This window comes from Siphateles boraxobius, unplaced genomic scaffold (assembly GCF_051911475.1).
Source record: "Siphateles boraxobius isolate OS27281-9 unplaced genomic scaffold, OSU_SipBor_1 6, whole genome shotgun sequence".
Classification (NCBI taxonomy): domain Eukaryota; kingdom Metazoa; phylum Chordata; class Actinopteri; order Cypriniformes; family Leuciscidae; genus Siphateles; species Siphateles boraxobius.
Window position 1 is genome coordinate 8462928 of NW_027509186.1, and position 22198 is coordinate 8485125.

The 22198-nt window shown below is 38.3% G+C and overlaps 1 protein-coding gene across 2 annotated transcripts in view; it reads right to left on the bottom strand.

Annotated features, from left to right (window-relative positions):
• pik3cb (phosphatidylinositol-4,5-bisphosphate 3-kinase, catalytic subunit beta) overlaps positions 1–22198 on the bottom strand; it is an 80234-nt gene that overhangs the window by 7328 nt on the left and 50708 nt on the right. The window contains exons 8-20 of one of the 2 annotated variants that reach the window (XM_077207597.1): positions 21378–21467; positions 20108–20356; positions 19168–19264; positions 17605–17735; positions 16910–16960; positions 16523–16711; positions 16030–16151; positions 15795–15938; positions 15581–15680; positions 7613–7797; positions 3647–3756; positions 3485–3563; positions 488–655 (exon numbers count right to left, since the gene is read on the bottom strand). In XM_077207597.1, coding sequence (XP_077063712.1) covers positions 488–655; positions 3485–3563; positions 3647–3756; positions 7613–7797; positions 15581–15680; positions 15795–15938; positions 16030–16151; positions 16523–16711; positions 16910–16960; positions 17605–17735; positions 19168–19264; positions 20108–20356; positions 21378–21467 — 1715 coding nt within the window. The remainder of the gene's footprint in view (positions 1–487; positions 656–3484; positions 3564–3646; positions 3757–7612; positions 7798–15580; positions 15681–15794; positions 15939–16029; positions 16152–16522; positions 16712–16909; positions 16961–17604; positions 17736–19167; positions 19265–20107; positions 20357–21377; positions 21468–22198) is intronic. The other variant, XM_077207599.1, reaches the window with a different exon arrangement.

Genomic DNA, 22198 nt, shown 5'->3' on the forward strand with positions numbered 1-22198 from the left:
AAGTTAAACAAAAGTTATTAATAATTCTCACACCGATCTGATTGGAATACATCACATCCGATCGGCGTGTCCCATTCGGTGCAGTCCCTTCCAAACGCATCCAAAGTTCAAAGACTCTCCGTAGCAAATGAATGACTTCCGGTCCATCGGCTGTTGTTTGGCTTAACTGTGCCGGTTTGGTTGGGTTAAACTATGGGTACAGGCTTTCAGTTTAAAGCCCAGCAGACCTCTAATCTATATCACGATTTCATTAAGTGTACAGCCCTACTTTTGATTTATTCACCCCAAATTTGCCAAATTCTGTGACATTCCACGCTATTTCAATTTTTGAAAATTAAATTTTTATGATTGGTTTTTATGATTTTTGTGGAAATCATGGGGAGGAAATCAGTGTAAATTTCAATATTCAAAGGCTTTCAAAAAAAAAAAAAAAAAGATATTAAAATAATCAAATACTGTTGATAAGAGATGTCAGAAGTAAACTCACCCAGAGTTCTTGTCTTTGAGCCAGTTCAGTAGTGCATCTTTATTGAAAGCGGCAGCGGCGGCCATGTTGCTGCTTGTTTTCTGGATGTTCGCGATGGTATCAGCTGAAGACACCACCTCAATCAGACCAGAACGATCTCCTGTCGCCAGACAACCATAAGGCACAATCCTACAAGACATAAAAAAAATAACATCATTTGAAATGATCTCTAAAGCCATTAACTGCAACTCAATACAGATACTCCTTGTGCTTAATGCTTTTGTTTACACATACAGTAGTTTTGGTATTGAGAACCACATTTATACAAATGACTTCTGATCAATGCTGCCTGAATCATAATCATACACTGTTCGTTCGTTGGCTAGAGGAGAACTGAGCCTGGGTTCTCCCAAGGGTTTTTTCTCCATTCTGTCACTGATGGAGTTTCGGTTTCTTGCCACTGTCGCCTTTTTCGCCTTTCTTTGCATTTGTCGCCATTGGTTTTTGGCTAGCTTAGTTGGTGACATTTAATTTTATATTTAACAATATTATTACAACATTATTTTCCTGTTATCTCTGTAAAGCTGCTTTGAAACAATCTGTATTGTAAAAAGCGCTATATAAATAAAGGTGATTTGACGTGTGTAATGTGTATAGAACCAAACTGAACAACTAGTTTTAATTCAGTAACATTACACTCTTTTGGACGACTCTAGTCGTTATAGATGCTATAAAAAAAAGAGTTAACAGTCTTAACTCAGACACAAATTTGGCACGGTCTCTCTTCACCAGAACTGCTCTCTCAGGGAAACACATATATAACAGTCTGGATCAAGCAGTTGTTTAAACACCTAAACCCCCCGTGCATAAGCCTGACATCTTTGTCTACCATGGGTTTATATGTACTGTGTATTAGAGCTGCAGGATTCTGGGTAAATAGAGAATCACATTTAAAAAAAAAAATTCGGAATAGACAGCTAAACAAAATAACGTGCAATTTACTAGAGGTTCTGAACGAACCTTGACGAAATTCAAATGAATTACCTTTTTTTAAATAGACTGCAGCAATTAATATTTTAAATTGCTTCAGTCAATAAAAAAAAAAAAACGTAATTAATTTGAAATTCGTCAAGTTGCTTTAATCTATTTCGATCCCTACCGTAGACAGCAGTGGTTATACAGTGGCCTCGAGTCAGTTAACTTAGTGTGATTGCGTAAAACTACGTCACACGTAGGCTCACTATTGGCCGACGCTGGTCATGTGGGTGATGAGTGTGACGTACAACACAGAAGCTTACGCTATTACACTAGTGAACTGACTCGAGGCCCAGAGAGAAGGAAATGAATAGTTGAAATAAAGTCGTTATTTTTATTGTCTTTTGTGCACAAAAAAGTATTCTCGTCGCTTGATAAACTTAAGATTGAGCCACTGTAGTCACTTGGACTATTTTAATGATGTCTTTAATAACTTTTCGGGGCTGGCAAGTTTCAATTCCTGAAGATGCCTATGGAGGAGTGATCCAGCTCTCAGATTTAATCAAAAATATCTTAATTCATGTTTTGAAGATGAACGAAGGTCTTACGGGGTTGGAACAACATGAGGGTGAGTAAATACTGACAGAATTTACATTTTTGGGTGAACTATCCCTTTAATAGAGCTGAATCGTTGTCATTATTAGTTTGTAAATACTTTGCAAACAGCTATTTGGTTTTAGTGGTTTTATTCAAAATCATTTTTATAAATGACACTATGTATTTTAAATTGTTTGAGTGCAATTATTCACTTTTGGAAACAAACAAAAAAATACTTTAACAACAATTTAATTACGTGTAGGATTTAAAAAAGAAATTAAGTAGATGTAGTGCATCTAAAAGGTACTATCAGGCTTTTTTTCGTAACCTAGGGATCATTTGGTTTCCATGGAGGCATTTGGAGTGTCAGTTTTTGGAAATGTGCCTAAATAGAGAAAGAACTTCGCAAGAACCTTTTTTTTGGTAACATCATCCTAAAATTTAATAATAACAATCAGACTCGCCAAGTCAAATTTATTTGTATAGCACCTTTTTACAATATGCATAATTTCAAAGCAGCGTTAGAGAAAGTCCTACTGTCTACAATGTCTTAGTACTTTACCATAGAGCCATACCAATATCATGATATAAAACAATAATACAAGTGATCCTCTGGGTTTCACATCTAGCTATATAGTTATGTATTTATTTTGTTATCTAGCACAAACTAAATTTAGCACAAACAAAATTTTGTGATTGGTATGATTTTTAATGTTTTAAAAATAAGTCTCTTATGCTCAACAAGGCTGCATTTATTTGATTTAAAAAAAAAAAAACTGTTTTCTCTTTGAATATATTTTAAAATGTAATTTATTCCTGTGATCAAAGCTGAATGTTCAGCATCATTCCTCCAGTCTTCAGTGTCAGTATCCTTCAGAAATCATTATGAGAAGCTGATTTGCTGCTTAAGAAAGTTTATTATTATTATCAATGTTGAAAACAGTTATGTAATTTTTTTTCCAGGAATCTTTGATGAACTTAACTTGCACGGATGAATTGTTCACCCTAAGACCAGTAATGTGTGCTAACAAGTAAATGGGGTCAATCTTGATTTCATGAGGACTTTAACAGTTGCAATTCCCCAAAATTTGCAAAACAAGGCCTAAGAGCTCTCTGATACAAGAGCACTCTGTGATACATTCTGATACGAGCTGTTTCCAATAATGACAGGCACCCCAGTAAAACAATCCAGTGTTAGGTGAAGAGGTCTGTAGGGTTCTTATCTCGTCAAAATTTAGTTTCAAGATTGACTCACACTCGCACACACACACACACACACACACACACACACACACACACACACACACAGACACACACACACACACACACACACACACACACACACACACACACACACACACACACACACACACACACACACACACACACACACACACACACACACACACACACACACACACACACACACACACACACACACTCTACCTGAGGTCCAGGTTGGCCTCCTTCCATAGCAGATCCATCAACCTCAAAATCTGTAGAGTCAACATGTCCTGCCTCAGGTCTGAAAAAGAGAGATTTGTAAAAGTATTGTGATGTGATTCTGTGACAGCCTTGTGTCTCGCATCTGAGCCATCTCTCCCTCACCATCTCCATTTTTGAAGATGATGTCCACTGTGTCTCCTCCCAACAGCTTGTTATTGTAAACTATCCACAGAGGTTTCATCTTCGAGTCCATGTACTTGCACCTCTCAACACTGGCAGAGGACGAGAAAAAAGCTGGTTAGAAAATTATTCTTAGTATGCAGTATTTTATGGAAGCTTGTTTTCACCATAGAATAAAACATTTAAAAAGAAAATTGCGACATCTCGTAATTCTGACTATTTCTCATATATAAAGTTGCAATTGTGTTATAAAGTCAGAACTGAGAGAAATAAACTCGCAATCTGACTTTTTTTCTCGCAATTGCAACTATCTCTCACAATTCTGACTTTTGAATTGTGAGATGAATTGTGAGATGTAAACTCGCAATTACCTTTTTTATTTTTCATTCTGTGGCGGAAACAAGCTTCCATAGTATTTTTCAGTATATAATCTTCCATCAAAATTAGTCTTTGAAACCATTTTAATTTTCAGTTGACGTCACCAACCCTACTTACTTCTCAACTTCTTCCCCAAACCCCCCGTCATGCATAGAGACACATTTTCATAATGCTGGGTACTCACTACAAGATATTACACCCCGAGGACAAACGCTCTTGAGATTATCACGTGAAACGAAACAATACCCAATCAAAAAGCGAGCTGACGGAAGACATGTAAAGTCCATGTTCACAACGTTTCCACAACTTCATCTAGAGTCTAAACACTTTTCTTCTGTAAAAAGCAGACCATACACTATATAAGTGCCATTTCCGTCATCTTCCCGGTCGTCCGCCATGTTTGTTTACTTTTTAAAGACACGTTTGATGCAAGAGATTTTGTGAGATTTCCCTTGTTCATGGTCGGGACTCTGGCTGTTTGTGAATGGAATCTGTTAGTGTGTGTTGTGCTTTCCTGGTCACATCTCCACACACAAAAGAAGATATTTTGAAGAATGTCAAAAACCAGACAGTTGATGGTCCCTGTTGACTTTCATCAGTGGTGGAAAGAGTACTGAAAAAACATACTCAAGTAAAAGTAGCATTACATTCCAAAAAATGTAGTGTGAGTAGAGTAAAAAGTACTAGTCCAAAAAACTACTTGAGTAAGAGTAAAAAAGTAGCTTATTTAAAAGTACTCATGAGTAGTGAGTAGTGAGTACTGAGCTGCGGATTCTACCCCTTACAATGAACACTGTGCACTACAATTTATAAATTAAAAAAAATTGTACATACTGTAATTCACATTATATTTTGTTCTTTGTTAGAAAGATTGAAGAATATCTATCATCCATCTTTTTAAAATGCATCAAATAGAGAGATTAAAAAATACCCAATTTCTCTCCAAAACGGTATCAATGTTAGTGCTTTGATAAATGAGAATCACTAATATTATCAGATTACCTCACATAATGCACTGAAAAAGGCTAAGATAGTGAGCTAACACTAATTACACACTTTAATTCCATGATATTAAATATGTTACAATTTAAATGTAAATGCACATTGTTCTAGAAGGGTGGCATCATCCCTTACATTTTACACGGCTACATTTACTCACATTGTAATGCTGATAATATAATTTGTAAGGAAAATTGTGCATTAAATAGGGAAGTTATATCCAGGAAACTTTTACAAAAGAAACACACACACACACACACACACACACACACACACACACACACACACACACACACACACACACACACACACACACACACACACACACACACACACACACACACACACACACACAAATGAATGTCTCTTTGTAGTCTGGGTGAAGCTGTTTTATCAGCAGCATCCACACACACTCACACACAAAAAAAAAAGTTCAACATGAAAAATGTTTTTGCGCAAGTGCACTTGCCAAATGAAGAGGGATTGTAATGGATCAATCAAAAAACGTTGTTTATTAACGAGCTGTAGTCACGCACTGACAGAAATGCAGTTCAAGTTAACGCCATGGTTCATAGAGTACACTGATTCTGAATCTGGCGGCATGGCGAGCGCGAGACGCGACAGTGCACAGATCGTGACGCGCGTCTCTCTATAATGTGATTTTGAAGTAAATGAGAGCGGGAATTCACCGCATTATGAACTCGTCACGTAATACCCCCAACCTCAGACCAAATGTTAGGCCCTGTAGACAGGCCAGCCTATATAAATATCATATTAAGCAGAAATGTGAACTGTACCTTATTAGAGGATTGATATCTGGATTGATGCTTGAAGAATGCACTTCCACAGCAGTCACGAGTAACAGCAGGAATAGGCGGTTAAAGTTGTCTATGCTTAATTTGATTTGATGACAGTCACGAGACCGATTACTCAATCCAATCACAATACATTTAAAACAAGCATGTAACGAGTAACGACCACAAACAGAAGGAAAATAGCGGAGAAAAAGTACCGATACATCACTTAAAATGTACTCAAGTAAAAGTAAAATTACAAAAAATTTAAACTACTCAAAAAAGTACAATTTCTGAAAAAACTACTTAATTACAGTAACGTGAGTATTTGTAATTCGTTACTTCACACCCCTGACTTTCATAGTAGGAAAAAAAAAATACTATGGAAGTCATTGGGGTCCATCAACTGTCTGGTTACCCACATTCTTTAAAATAACTTCCCTTGCGTTCAACAGAAGAAATAAAATCATACAGGTTTGAAACAACTTGAGGGTGAGTAAATGATGACAGAAACTTCAATTTTTGAGTAAACTATTCCTTTAAAGCTGCAGTAGGGAGTTTTGAGAAAATGTTGACTTGGCCTGAAAATTTGAACAAGCACAACCTACAGGTCCAACCCCCTTGCTCTCTGCTGCGCTACAGCCCTCCCTCCACAGCTCCTCCCCCACAGGGGAGCCTGCCGTGGGGGGACGCGCAGGCTAGTAAACAGGACCACCGATGACGGCGGATTATAAACAGTTATGGAACATTCACTAATAGGGACGAAACATCAACAATATGCTTTACATTGACTATGGCCTGCCCATACTTTGACTACAAACTTGGTCCTCAAATCATTATGTATTTTGCAATACATGTAACTTTATAAGGTTGCACTCTTTCTATAAGTTATAAATAGCTAGTAAGATAACGTTAAAGGATTAGTTCACTTTAAAAAAAAACTTTTGCTGATAATTTATTATGTCATCCAAGATGCCCATGTCTTTCTTTCTTCAGTCGAAAAGAAATTAAGGTTTTTGATGAAAACATTCCAGGCTTTTCTCCATATAATGGACTTCAATAGGACACAAACGTTTCAAGGACCAAATGACAGTTTCAGTGCAAATTCAAAGGGCTTTAAACGATACCAGACGATGAATAAGGGTCTTATCTAGTGAAACGATCGGTCATTTCAAAAATAAATAAAAAACTAAGTTTTATAAGCACAAATGCTCGCCTTGTTCTGTGATGCACGTTCGTGATCCTTTTCGAACTCGTTCATCAAAATGAACAAATCTTTTTTCGAGTCATTTCGTTCGTTGAATGAACGAAATGACCCGAAAAAAGATTTGTTCATTTGGATGAACGAGTTCGAACAGGAGAGTCACGAAGGACGGTACGCACTCGCGCTGTGCAAGAGAGGGGTGATCAGCGCGTACACGAGCGTGATTGACACTGCTAAGACATCCCTCCTGGCTCTGATTGGTTGTTTCTGTCCGGGAGCCGTTTATTTCTGCAAATGGCAGTAGGACCACAGGGAGGAGCCAGAGGAGCTTGATTTTTTCACAGATTATCTGTCTCATATTCTACTGTCAGGACATAATGACAGTTTTAACAAATATTTGTTTACAAAAGTTACCTACTGGAGCTTTAACCTGATCATTGTGGAAAGGTAAAAAGGCTGTTGCATGTTTACTTTAATAATACTGAAAATAAACAATTCCTTCACCAACTAATATAGTTCATTAGCCCCATATAACTCAACTGGTGTGCAGTGAACGAAACACACAAATCTTACTTGACTCCAGCTAGCAATAAGTTGGGGTTGAGAGGTGAATGAAGGTCGGAGAGAGTCTCGATGAATCCCGTCTGTCGAAGGCATGTCATCATGGCCTCTTTAAGATGAGCTTGTTTCGTCTTGGTTTTTATGGTGGCCAGTTTAATCAGCTCATTTACTGCTTTCAGCTTACTGAGAGCTTCAACCTACAACATAATTACAGCACATCATGATGTTAATTTCCAAATCATATGGCCATACAATCCTGCCTTCAAAACTGCTTTAAGACGTTCTGAACTATGTGAAGAGGGACAGTAGCTGTATGTTTCCATGAAAATATTTGTATGCACATTTTGGGATATCGCAAGTCAAGTCACCTTCATTTATATAGCGCTTTTAACAATATAGATTGTTTCAAAGCAGCTTTACAGTGATAACAGGAGATTAAAGTAACAGAGATTTGTTTGGCTTTATAGCAGCTCTAGAATAAAGTTATTGTACAGCAAAAGTTAGTTTTTGATTGATTCACTTCCATTGCAAAGATCATTAGTTATTAACTTACTGTATAAACGCGCACACACAAAAATGAAAACAGCAAGATCCAAGTAAAATCTAATGCACATAAAAAAACTTTTATTCAGAAATAAGAAATGCACAAAAAACAATGATGCAAATGCATTTAATGATTTTTTTTCTCCATTCTGTCAGTGATGGAGTTTGGATTCCTTGTCACTGTCGCCTCTGGCTTGATTAGTTGAGGACACTATATATTCAACAATATTATTGACTTAACTGCACTCACACTATTGTGTGAGCTGGACGATGACATCACTGTTTTATCTAGAGCTGCTTTATAGATTAATTAAACTCATTCCATAATTGATAATCTTTACACAGTTTTTGAACTGAACTGATCAACACTGAATAACAGAATAATGACGCTTTTTGAGTGCTCGCTCTTGGACCGCAAGTGAGTTTTCTTACGATATTGTTGTGAAATATACGCCTCACAGCTGTAGGGGGAGCTCGGTGAGAAAACATGCGACAACAAAAGTGAAAATCAGCGAAGAAATAGCTAGAGTTGCCGAGTGCCCCTTTAAAGCAGAATCGAACTACATTTGCATCTCGAAATCATTGTTTCTCTCTTTGGCCTCGTTTACACTGCAGGTCTTGATGCCCAATTCTGATTTCTTGGCTATATCTGATTTTTTTGACCGTCTGTTCACAAAAAAATGCATGCAAAACTATTTTTGGCGTAAATGGCACGAGAAATAAAATTTGTGCTATAGATGCGCACTTTCATGAGATTGTGGCGGGCTTTAACGAGGAGCAGTGGGTTTATGGCATAATGAGCAAGCCAACCTTTGATATGTTGTGTCAACGTGTGTCCACATTCCTCTCCTACGACGACACGTTTCGTTGGGCCATCCGTCCCTTTGCAGACGCGCGTCGGGGTTTCTCTCGTCATTAACCGCGGAGACGTAGCCTAATGCCTCAGAAAATCCGATCAGCCTGTTTACATGACAGTCGCATAAGCACATATCTGATTTATTTCCACATATGAACGAGGCCTGAAACCGATTTCGAAATAGCCGAATGCATGCGTTTTTTCCGTTTACACAGTCATAGAACACATCGATCTGTGTCACATATGAGAAAAAAATCGGAATTGGGTCACATTTTATTGACAGTGTAAACAAAGCCTAAATCACTGCTTTGAAATAATCTGTATTGTATAAAGTGCTATATAAATAAAGGTGGATTGACCTGAATGAATAAATTTGATGCCTAAACAAGTTATGTGATAAAAATATCAGCAGCATAGCAATATCTTTGCATAGTTCTTAAATGTTGCTTTGGTTGCTCTTGTTCTCTTGGACATATCTGTACACTTTGCACTCTAGAACTTAATTCCATAACTGTTCAATGATATTTAGATGTAAGAATCAGGAAGCTGCTGACTTGAATTCTTTTTAACACATTTACTAGATTACTAGCAAGATTACAGAAGCTTCCAGGCAGGTTTGAGCAGGAAAAAGGAAATCTTAATGATTTAACTGTACATTAAACATCAGGGCCAGTATTCCTAAAGAATCTAAGAATCCTTTTAGAAAACTCTTAATTTAGCTTAAAAACTTTTACGTAGGAGTCTTAGCTTAAGAGTGATTCGGGACCGATCTGAGAGCAACTCTGAGTAAGGAAAAGACAAAAACTTTTATCTTAGTGAGGAGGCGGGGCTGACCCCGTTGCTATGTATGACACAATCTTTTGAAGACTGTGATTGGTTGGTTGTCCAAGAAGGAAAAAAAGAGTGATTAGGGTCTATTCTAAGCCTTCACTTTGAAATTACATGTGTAATTTTTCCTATTTGACAATTCTCATACACACACACACACACACACACACATTATATTTGTGTATATAAATCCTTTTTTTTATTTACCATACTGTTAATTTCCTATAAGGTATTTGATTGGATTAGAATGATAAAAATTGTTCCACTGTCTATTTAAGTGGTGGTTTGAATGTTGGTTTTAATGTAACAAACATGGAATAAAAAACAAGAAGGACAAGAAAGCTCAACTGGACAGAGGAACAGTGTTTACTGTGAGCCCAGTTAGTGGATGAACACAAGGCCATCCTTAAAGGAAAATCAGGCCGGGTGTCACAGCACAGAAGCAGACGTGGGAGCTTATAGCGGTTAATAATAAATTATTTACGGTTCATTCCCCCTCCTTGTGTGGAAGCCTGCTATATTCATGAATGCATTTTTTTGAGTCTGAAATGTGGGAATGTCCAGTGGAAACTAAATGAACTGCGACACAATAAGAGGTTCTGAAAGTGCTGTAATTGTTTGTGATCACTCTGCTTACAGTAGTTTGTGACAGACCCAAATCATCACTGCTGCGTTGATGCATTTTCCCAGCTGCCAAATATCTTAATGTACAGTGGTGATTTCATTTCTGGCACTATGCCATTCCTGCGCTGTGTCGGAGTCACAAACATGATCCCTGCACGATCTAATCTATAGTGTCTTATTAACTCACTGTTATCTATTGTCTGCAATGCATTTCTTCTCCCTCTTCGTCTATCTGCCATTTTCTCCTCTGCTAAAAAAACTCTTAAGCCTCTTAAAAGTCCTCGTCCGTGCTCCTAACAATTTTGACCTTAAGACCTCTTTTAAGGGTTAAGATGCTTTCTGAATTACTTTTTTCTTTACTAGGATTTTTTCTTTAATTTTAGGAGTAAACGCCCACATTTCTAAGAATTTTCTTAGAATTTTGTCACTAGGACCTACTTTTTGCATTAAGATTCTTTAGGAATCCGGGCCCAGATGTTTTGTAACAGCTTTTACTGACAGTGCGTCACAGAAGAGGTGACCTTTAGCACAATACCTTTGCCTTGATTTTGAAATGTCCAGCTGTCATTTTGGCAAACTTTGAGCGGTTAAGTACTGTTCCTCTTCACTGACAGTTTGGTTTGTCCATGCCTGGCAATTTGCATTTGTTATTTTTGACACTGTTCCATTTAACACATATTTTTTTTATTTGTGACCAATAGTTGAGCACGTTAGCCATGTTGCTTTAACTCACTCCACATAATGCTAATTATTAATAAGCTTCTATTATGCTATTTTAAAGGTTCCTAATTTTGTTTTGAAGATCTCCTGCAATAGGTTTCATGCATCCAAGGTCAACAAACACTTATTTTCTCATAATATACATTGCACATCACCTCACATCTAAAAGAGTCTGAAAATGGTTTGTTCAAATAATCAATCTCTCTAAACCCCTCCTTTCCGAGAGCCTACTCTGCTCTGATTGGTCAGATGACTCGGTCTGTTGTGATTGGTCTACTCTGCTCTGATTGGTCAGATGACTCAGTCTGTTGTGATTGGTCTACTCTGCTCTGATTGATCAGATGACTCAGTCTGTTGTGATTGGTCTACTCTGCACTGATTGGTCAGATGACTCAGTCTGTTGTGATTGGTCTACTCTGCACTGATTGGTCAGATGACTCAGTCTGTTGTGATTGGTCTACTCTGCTCTGATTGGTCAGATGACTCAGTCTGTTGTGATTGGTCTACTCTGCTCTGATTGGTCAGATGACTCAGTCTGTTGTGATTGGTCTACTCTGCTCTGATTGGTCAGATGACTCAATCTGTTGTGATTGGTCTACTCTGCTCTGATTGGTCAGATGACTCAGTCTGTTGTGATTGGTCTACTCTGCTTTGATTGGTCAGATGACTCAGTCTGTTGTGATTGGTCTACTCTGCTCTGATTGGTCAGATGACTCAGTCTGTTGTGATCGGTCTACTCTGCTCTGATTGGTCAGATGACTCAATCTGTTGTGATTGGTCCACTCTGCTCTGATTGGTCAGATGACTCAGTCTGTTGTGATTGGTCTACTCTGCACTGATTGGTCAGTTGACTCAGTCTGTTGTGATTGGTCTACTCTGCTCTGATTGGTCAGATGACTCAATCTGTTGTGATTGGTCTACTCTGCTCTGATTGGTCAGATGACTCAGTCTGTTGTGATTGGTCTACTCTGCTTTGATTGGTCAGATGACTCAGTCTGTTGTGATTGGTCTACTCTGCTCTGATTGGTCAGATGACTCAGTCTGTTGTGATCGGTCTACTCTGCTCTGATTGGTCAGATGACTCAATCTGTTGTGATTGGTCCACTCTGCTCTGATTGATCAGATGACTCAGTCTGTTGTGATTGGTCTACTCTGCACTGATTGGTCAGTTGACTCAGTCTGTTGTGATTGGTCTACTCTGCTCTGATTGGTCAGATGACTCAATTTGTTGTGATTGGTCTACTCTGCTCTGATTGGTCAGGGGCACGTTCAAGTTTAAAACGGTGCGCAAAGTTTTTCTACCATTTCCGGATTGAACGTCATGTTTCCTGGAAACGGCGTGCAACGGGGTTTGAGGTCCGTTTTCTCTTGTTTGGTGGGCGTGTCAGAACTGCAGTCCAATCAGCAGCAACATGTATATAAAGCACGCGGGATTAAAGTGAACACGCCCAATGGGTTCAAGGAAAGTAATTTACAAATGTGTTCGATCAAGCTTGGTATATGCAACAACTTAGGATATTAGAAGACTTGTTTGTCGTAAGTTTTATTGTTAAAATATAGGTTATCAACATAATGATGTAGTTGTTTATATATTTATTTTTATTGCAAGTGTATGACATTTGGTATAGAAATAAACAATGGTATTTGGAAAAAGTCAGTATGTGAGGCTAAATAGATGCGTTTTAGTCTGAATTAGGTAAGATGTGTGCTTCCATTTCAGTTTCCACAAATCCCTTCACTCAATCGGGATGTTCTCTTTGTGTTCTGGGCGGCAAGTGCAGTAACTGTAACATCGGGCATATTTTGTAGTATTAAACACATATTTATATCGACCTCGTCAGGCTCCAAAAATTCTTCACAAAGAACACAAAGAATCCCCTTCTCAGCTGCCATAGTTGCAACTTTTGCGTCATCAGAACAGTCTGTTCAGCGCATCACCGTTTCTGTTTAAAAAACGTTGTGCAACGTTTTGTCGGGGCTGAACGCAGCCCAGATGACTCATTCTGTTGTGATTGGTCTACTCTGCTCTGATTGGTCAGATGGCCCAGTCTGTTGTGATTGGTCAGATGACTCAGTCTGTTGTGATTGGTCTACTCTGCTCTGATTGGTCAGATGGCCCAGTCTGTTGTGATTGGTCAGATGACTCAGTCTGTTGTGATTGGTCTACTCTGCTCTGATTGGTCAGATGGCCCAGTCTGTTGTGATTGGTCAGATGACTCAGTCTGTTGTGATTGGTCTACTCTGTTCTGATTGGTCAGATGACTCAGTCTGTTGTGATTGGTCTACTCTGTTCTGATTGGTCAGATGACTCAATCTGTTGTGATTGGTCTACTCTGCTCTGATTGGTCAGGGGCACGTTCAAGTTTAAAACGGTGCGCAACGTTTTTCTACCGTTTCCGGATTGAACGTCATGTTTCCTGGAAACGGCGTGCAACGGGGTTTGAGGTCCGTTTTCTCTTGTTTGGTGGGCGTGTCAGAACTGCAGTCCAATCAGCAGCAACATGTATATAAAGCACGCGGGATTAAAGTGAACACGCCCAATGGGTTCAAGGAAAGTAATTTACAAATGTGTTCGATCAAGCTTGGTATATGCAACAACTTAGGATATTAGAAGACTTGTTTGTCGTAAGTTTTATTGTTAAAATATAGGTTATCAACATAATGATGTAGTTGTTTATATTTTTATTTTTATTGCAAGTGTATGACATTTGGTATAGAAATAAACAATGGTATTTGGAAAAAGTCAGTATGTGAGGCTAAATAGATGCGTTTTAGTCTGAATTAGGTAAGATGTGTGCTTCCATTTCAGTTTCCACAAATCCCTTCACTCGATCGGGATGTTCTCTTTGTGTTCTGGGCGGCAAGTGCAGTAACTGTAACATCGGGCATATTTTGTAGTATTAAACACATATTTATATCGACTTCGTCAGGCTCCGAAAATTCTTCACAAAGAACAGAAAGAATCCCCTTCTCAGCTGCCATAGTTGCAACTCTTGCGTCATCAGAACAGTCTGTTCAGCGCATCACCGTTTCTGTTTAAAAAACGTTGTGCAACGTTTTGTCGGGGCTGAACGCAGCCCAGATGACTCATTCTGTTGTGATTGGTCTACTCTGCTCTGATTGGTCAGATGGCCCAGTCTGTTGTGATTGGTCAGATGACTCAGTCTGTTGTAATTGGTCTACTCTGCTCTGATTGGTCAGATGGCCCAGTCTGTTGTGATTGGTCAGATGACTCAGTCTGTTGTGATTGGTCTACTCTGCTCTGATTGGTCAGATGGCCCAGTCTGTTGTGATTGGTCAGATGACTCAGTCTGTTGTGATTGGTCTACTCTGTTCTGATTGGTCAGATGACTCAGTCTGTTGTGATTGGTCTACTCTGTTCTGATTGGTCAGATGACTCAGTCTGTTGTGATTGGTCTACTCTGCTGATTGGTCAGATGACTCAGTCTGTTGTGATTGGTCTACTCTGCTCTGATTGGTCAGATGGCCCAGTCTGTTGTGATTGGTTTCATTAGTTAAAATTAGGTTAAGTATTAACGAACATGAGGAATACCTTTTTCACTTTTTTTATAATAAAAATAGAGTCATTCATTGTTTGTTTATGTTAGTTCATAATGCATTAACTAATGTTAACAAAATTTTAATAATGTATTAGTAAATGTTGAAATTAACATTAACAAAGATTAATAATGATGTAGAAGTGCAGTTCTTTCATGTTTTGGTTTAGTTTCATGTCTGTCATGTGATCCTGCTATTTGTTACCCATATTACTGTGTCATGTTGTCATTGGTTGGTACAATGTCTAGTCATTAGTCTTGTCATCAATCCCTCATGTTTGCCATGTGTCTTGGTCAAGTATTGTTTCCTGTAACCAGTATTGGTAAGCGTCACATCTATGTTCATGTTTCTGTTTTGAGTTTCATGCCATGCGTTTGTTTTATGTTTAATCATGTTTGGGGAATAAATACTGCACTTGGTTTTTCAAACATACCTTCAGTGGACATTTACTTACAACTTAATTATTAGTTCATGCTAATTAATGTAGTTAACTAATGATAACTAACGAACCTTATTGTAAAGTGTGACCCAACTTTGTATAAATTTTCATAGCACTTATAGACACAATGTTCGATCGAAATAAAAACGGGTTCATTTGAAAACATAAAAAAATCCCAATCTCAATTAATCAAATTCTACTCCAAGGGGTGCTAAGAAAAAAAAGAAAAAAAGAAAAAAAAAGCATAACCAAGGAAAGAAATCAGAACTGCATTGGTTTGATCAATGAAGCAGAAAATCTACAATTGTATTTTTTCTTACATTTTTGCCATCTGATTTTATATTAAACAGACCAAATGCCTTCTCTGACGAAACAGATAATACTTGAATAGGCTGGAATGAAAGTGTTGCACCTGTTTTTTGAGAACTTCTATGTGTGGGATGCAGCCTCGGCAGTACGCCTCCAAAATCAGAGCGAAATGAACCGATACCGCAGGCATGAACATTTCAGACCTGTAACGTACAACACACACACAATCATAACCTTGAGTTCTGCGTAAGCATACTGAAATACCAGGGGAACTGAATTATTGACATATTCAGGCTTCTTCACATGTACACACTTGCCTGAGATGCCAGAATAGGAAATGGCCTATTTTTCGGCTGGTCTGAGCGCGCTCCAGGAGGAACCGGCTGAGGGCACAATCGTAGTACGGCTCATAGCGCAACACCTGCACAAGCTGCAGCAAATACTGCAACAGCTCGTCATCACTAACACACACACACATGAACAAACATTCAGGGTTTCAGCATTTCTCATGTGGTTTCCTTGACATGCTCCCAGACGGCGTGGGCTGCTCACCTCATATCTCGAAGGCAGATAACTGCAAATTCTCTGACATACTGGTCGGGGTAGTTGAAGTCCAGGAGTTCGAGAGCATCTCGAGGGCTTAGCTTGGGCCAAATCTGCAGCAAAGCCTGTAGCTGCAGTACAAGAGAGAAAAACACTGTTTGAGTTTGAACACATCTACAATTCCGGCCAAAAATTAACCTAGGGGTTAATAACACATGGGTACCGAGTCGACCGTTCTCTGGGATGCGTTTTCATGATAATCAAATGTACCCAGTTTTATCTTTAGTTTTAGTTTTACCACAGATGAGCTTACAACACTAGTATATAGGGCATAGAATAAGTAAAAATAAAAATCGCTAGTTAATACCACTAACAAGGCTCAAAATAGCCCCACACTAACACGGATGCATAACGAGGGTCTCTATGCAGACAGATCAAAAATGTTGTTGAAAATGAAATGTCCCCAATGAATGTGTAAGCGTGTGTATGTTTGAGCGTATACCTGAGCCATGTCTTCATGTTTGCTCCATTTGACAGACAGCAGCAGTTTGGGGAGAGACTGAGGGAAGTTTTCTCTGCAGTCGTAGCGAAGCGTCCAGATCAGATCTTTCTCATTCTCACACAGCTGAGAGAGAGGATCCCTCTCCATGATCTCCTTCAGCTCGATGTAAAACTTCTTACCCCCACGACCCTACACACATGGATTTCAACTCATTACAAAGATCATCTCATAGAAATGGTATTTATGTGGAGCTTATGATATTAATGCATGATATCAATGGATTTGATGAAACTAGAATCCACAATTACATGAAAACAAGAAGCTGGGACATTATTTAAACATTATATAACCTTAGATGTTGAATGTTTATGGATGTCACAATTTTACCATTGTCATGGTATCACTGGATCCTGCTATTTCTGCAGCTTTTTCCAGGATCTATGGAAGAAAAATATCAGAACATGACAAATGTTTGATTATGTTATAAACATTCACTGACTAATGTATGCAAAAACGGTAAACACATCACGTGCGAGTGCACAGTTCTATTGGTTCAAGCAGAGTTTGGTTTTAAACATTTGGTAACTCTCAATTTTTGACTACATTTTGGTAACTTGGTCTTTCAGTTTACAGGCCAAAAGAGAATAAAGGCTGAAAATATTCCTGAAACAATCACCTTACTCCGCGTGCGTTAAACAAACATGTACTAAGAGTTAAGACATAATAAAGTTATACATTTAAAACGATCATTTTATTACATAACCGTATGGTCTCATGTCAGACAGACAAGCTTTGTCTAAGTGGGCAATAAAATATGTGTAGAAGCCAATCAGGCAATTTCCTGATGGCTCTGCTATTTTTTATTCAGTAAATGGAGAGTGGACACTCTGTGGGTTTATAGACTAGTAATATCTAGTAAACTAGTTATCCACACTAAAAACAGTATATTGGGTTTTCAAATTTCTATCTATAAGTACACAAGATAATGTGTGCAAGTAGTTGTGTGTACATGTTTTGGTATTAATTATGTGTTTAACTAGTCGTGCTCACATGAGTGAGCGTGATATGTGAGATATGGATACCTTGTCAAAAGCGGGAAATACAACTGGTTGTGTTGAGTATTGAGGAAAGCTTATATGCAGTTCTGTGGCATTCTCCGTGTATGGATTGGTCTGAATCGTCCCAATAGGGTTCAACATCTCTTCCAGCTCATCTGCAACACACAGAAAAAAAGGCATTTCCTGAACACATTTCCTTCCTTTACAAGACATCAGTGCACAACCTTCCACAAAATGAAGTACTACTCACAGATGAACTGTGAGTGTGAACTGTGATGAACAGTTCTCACACACTCACACACACACCCTGTGACACAACCCAGTGACACACTACCCAGCAGTTTACACAACCACAGTCACAATCACACCCCACTAAGCTGAGAATATTTCCTCCGTATGAAGGTGTGCTTGTATATATGTGCTTGAAATAATTCTGTCGAGCAGGACGAGGGCCGTGAGAGAGCGGCACGAGGTATAAACTGTATTGTATAAAGCGTGATTACTGATGAGCGACTCCTGCGCGACGCACCGGCCTCGTATCTCTCACGGAGGAGCGGAAGCATAAAAGGAGGAACAACGACAGTGGAAATCGAGAGGACAGGCCTGGATTTTATTTCATGTTTTGTTTTATTATGTGTATCTTTACTTTCGTTTTTGTATTTGTTTTATTTTGTTATTAAATTATTTGATTGTTCGCCGGTTCCCGCCTCCTCCTTCCCACAACATCTAACCGCGTTAAAAATTCATTACAAAAAAGTTATTTGTGTCTCGCGAAGAGAAACACACGGTTTGTAAATACATTACCAACAGGGCTTGAAATGAACACCCGCCAACCTGCCAAATGTGGGTAAATCACTAGACAATTTGGCGTGTTACTTATTATGTTTACTTACTTTGCTGGGGAAGTCTGTGTAAGCCAAATCTGCGCAGATTTAGCACAAATACTCGTGAGTCCTCATCATGGTCATCATGATATATTAAATACAGCGTATTGCGCAGAATCTGCGCATATCTGGCTTACTTGAAAATACACGTCACTCAAAAAAAAAAATAATGCCGAGTTATTATATATATATATATATATATATATATATATATATATATATATATATATATATAAAAGCTGTGATGTAGTTAATCTGGTTCTATTCTCTTTTTTTTTTTTTTTGGCTAGTAGAAGTTCTAAATGGCCGGTAACTTAGTAGCCAAATTGGCCGGTGAGTGATAAAGTTAATTTCAAACCCTGGTTACCAATCAAACAAAACCACATATTCTTTCCATGAGTGTAGTCGCGGGTAGCTCTCTTGCTGATATACCTGAAGATTTTGATGTTAATTACTTAAAATACAATTTATCATCATGCAAAAAACAAAAAGGTTGTCAGGTTGTTGTGCTGTAATTACAGTTTCTACAGTAGAATTGTGTGTATTATGTCCCGTCGGGACCAGATGTGAGATCCAACAATAAGAAAGGTTCCCGAATCTCAATCGATTTTTTGATTGGTTAAAATGAATGGTGAATATCTCATGTTTTTCTGTGGTTGCTCGGCCATTTTTGGCGCCTATGAATGTGTGTGTGTGTTCTTACCAGGGAAAGAGGACCAGCAGTGAAGGATAATGTCCCCAGTCTTCAGCTGCCCTCTGTAGTCAAACACCATCGTGTTCACCCATGCTATTGGGTAATGCTAGACAGAAAACATAACAAACAAAACAAATGATCAGCTAATAGCCCCTTACACACAGCAGAAATTACTGTAAAATTGGCAGAACGACTTTACCAGTAAATTCAAAAATGTAACCCAAAGTAAATTCACACAAGCAATAGGGTTCTTGCTTTTTACCGGTAATAGACCATTCACTTTGTGATGATGTCATTAACCGGAAGTGACATCTAAAGTGGTTGACAAATCTCTTCATCCGCCCAGACTAGGAGAGGCGCTGTAGTTTCGGTATCACTCCAATTTAAAGACATTTGTAAACAGTGCCGAGTAAACGTGTCATCTGCGTCATAATTTTATCAATGGCTTAATTTGGCGCCACTTAAGTTCTTTCTCTCTATAATTATTTATGTTCTTTTCTTTCTTCTGTGGGTTTCCATTTACATTGTACAGCTCATTCACTATATCTAGTGGCTTCGGCTTTTTGGTAATAAACAATCATCTTTCCAACATTTTGCGATTTTCCAATTCATGGTTCTTTCTGCTATTCCCAATCTACCAGCAGTAGTGTGATATCTGAAAGTTGCGTTCAGACCTTTAAAAGGTCTCCTAGACCTTTAAAAGTAACAGTCCTGTTCACATATGATCTGTTACCGGTAATTTACCAGCAAAGACTGTATGTGTGAAAGGGGCACATGTGTATGTGACAGAGCTCGAATTGAGGGGTGGGGTATGAAAAATAGACTTGTGTAGGATCCCCAACGATTGTTTTGGCAACCATCCATTACTCATTGGAAAAGTAAATTCGAGGACTGGTATGCGATTGCTTAAGAATGTGTGCTACGAATAAAGTTTGTGTGTTAATCTCACCACTTTCCCTGCCTTGCGGATAGTCTGGTATTTGCTCTGGGGGTTCTTGGTGGATCTCTGTTTCTTCACTTTGTCCATAACAGCGTAGATGGCGAAACAGAGGCGGGCCATCCGCGGCAGGTCGCATACAGCGATGTCGAACTCCAGCGTTTTGTTCCACACATGTTCGGATCGACTGCTGCTCTCACTGCTCACCGCGGTCTTGCACAACATCTCTGTACCGTGAAACAGCCCCGCTCGAACCTGGATCTACACGCACACAAGTTACAGAAATGAAATGCAACTGTTTTTGGATAAGATTATTCAAAGGTATGTGCAAATGCCACTCTAATCCAGGTAGTTGACAATGACAGATTTGTCTGACTGAATAATATTCAGCAATATTACAGATTTGACTGCACTGACGCTATTGGATGAGAACTGAGCTGACGATGACATCACTGTTTTCTGCAGAGCAGCTTTATAGATTAAATGAACTCACTTCATATTGTTAATCTTTACACAGTTATTGAACCAAATTGAATCAACACTAAACTTCAACTGGATAATAAATGTTTACTATTGTCTTTTTAGAGCTGCTTTACAGCCGAATTGAATCCACTTGCATCACTGAATCATAATTTTTCCAGTTATCACTGTAAAGCTGCTTTGAAACAATCTGTATTGTATAAAGCGCTATATACATAAAGGTGACTTGACTGACATTATTGTTAGTGCTTTGATTGCTTTGTGTAATTGTCAGACTGAAAAGCTATTTGGTATAAAGGTTTTTTAAAAATTAAGGGGTAATTTTAGATCAACATATGATGAAGAAAAGATCAGATTAAAGAAATATGCTAGGAATTAACTTAATTGCATTGGAATGCCTAGAAGGCAAGGTTTAAAAGCAGTAATTATGTATATTTGAAGTATAAAGTACTTTTGGTGAAACACTTGAACGCATTAATTCTTCAGTAAAACAATGTGTGTTCTTGTTTATTTGAATAAGTTTAGAGGTGGGACTACTCTTCTTTCTGACATCTGGATGTGTGTTGCTGATTGAGGTAAAAGGTTGCATGCAAGCACTTCCACACTTTAATGTCCCCTAAAGGTCTGCTTTTGCATGTTTGGAATTTGGAAATAGTCATTACTTTGGAATGGAACAAAGACACTGCACATTTAAATAGACATGTTTAATTGTAATGTAATACTGCTTCTGGGCCAGCAGGAGGCAGATAAAGGTTAGTGTTAGTGAGATCATGCTAAACTCAGAGGTGTTGACGGTATTTACCTTAGCAGCATCGTCAGCGTTCACCTTGTTACCTTTCACAAGATTAATTCTGAACAAAGAATGGACCTTCCAAACACACGTATGTAACTGCTGCGGAAAGAGAAAGATAAAAGGAAATTTATGGTTACATATACATACTGTATATGTACAAAATATGAAACCAAGTGGCATTAATTTCAAGTTTTTCAGGCAAAACATTTTACACAATAATTGTCTCAAATAGGTTTTAACATCAAAAGGTCGGACATGTTTTGGTAGTCAAACGCCAATGGAACGCGACCGCAGTTAATGTGATGAATTATATATGGTTTCTCTCCTGGAACACTTGTATGAACTTGATGACCTGAAATCCTCTAAAATGGCTCCATTTTTAAAAAGTTCACTCTCACACCATTTCTTTGCATATGGTTCTTGGTTTGATATTTATTTTGTCTAATGTGATGATGACATTAAGTGTGGCTTAAGTTTAAATCACAGTGAAACTTTATATTAGCTGTCTTTAACTACTGTGTACTTGCATCCAAAAATTGTTGTATTGCAATGCTGTTAATACATGTTGTATCACACACTTACTGCTATTGAAGCGGGATACAAGAAATGTAAGATACAGGTTTTGGCAGTATGGGTAGGTTTAAGGGTGGGTTAAGTGAAAGGAAATTTAAAGTAAGGCCATTTTAAGGGTAGGTTAGTACATAGTAGTAGTGTTGTAATACTCAAGTCTCATCCTGAGAGCCTTTTTTGAAGGTCTCGGTTCAGTTTCAGACTAAGAGCACAAGACCACTCAAGATCAACGTCGGGATATCAGTAAATTGCCAGTGCAT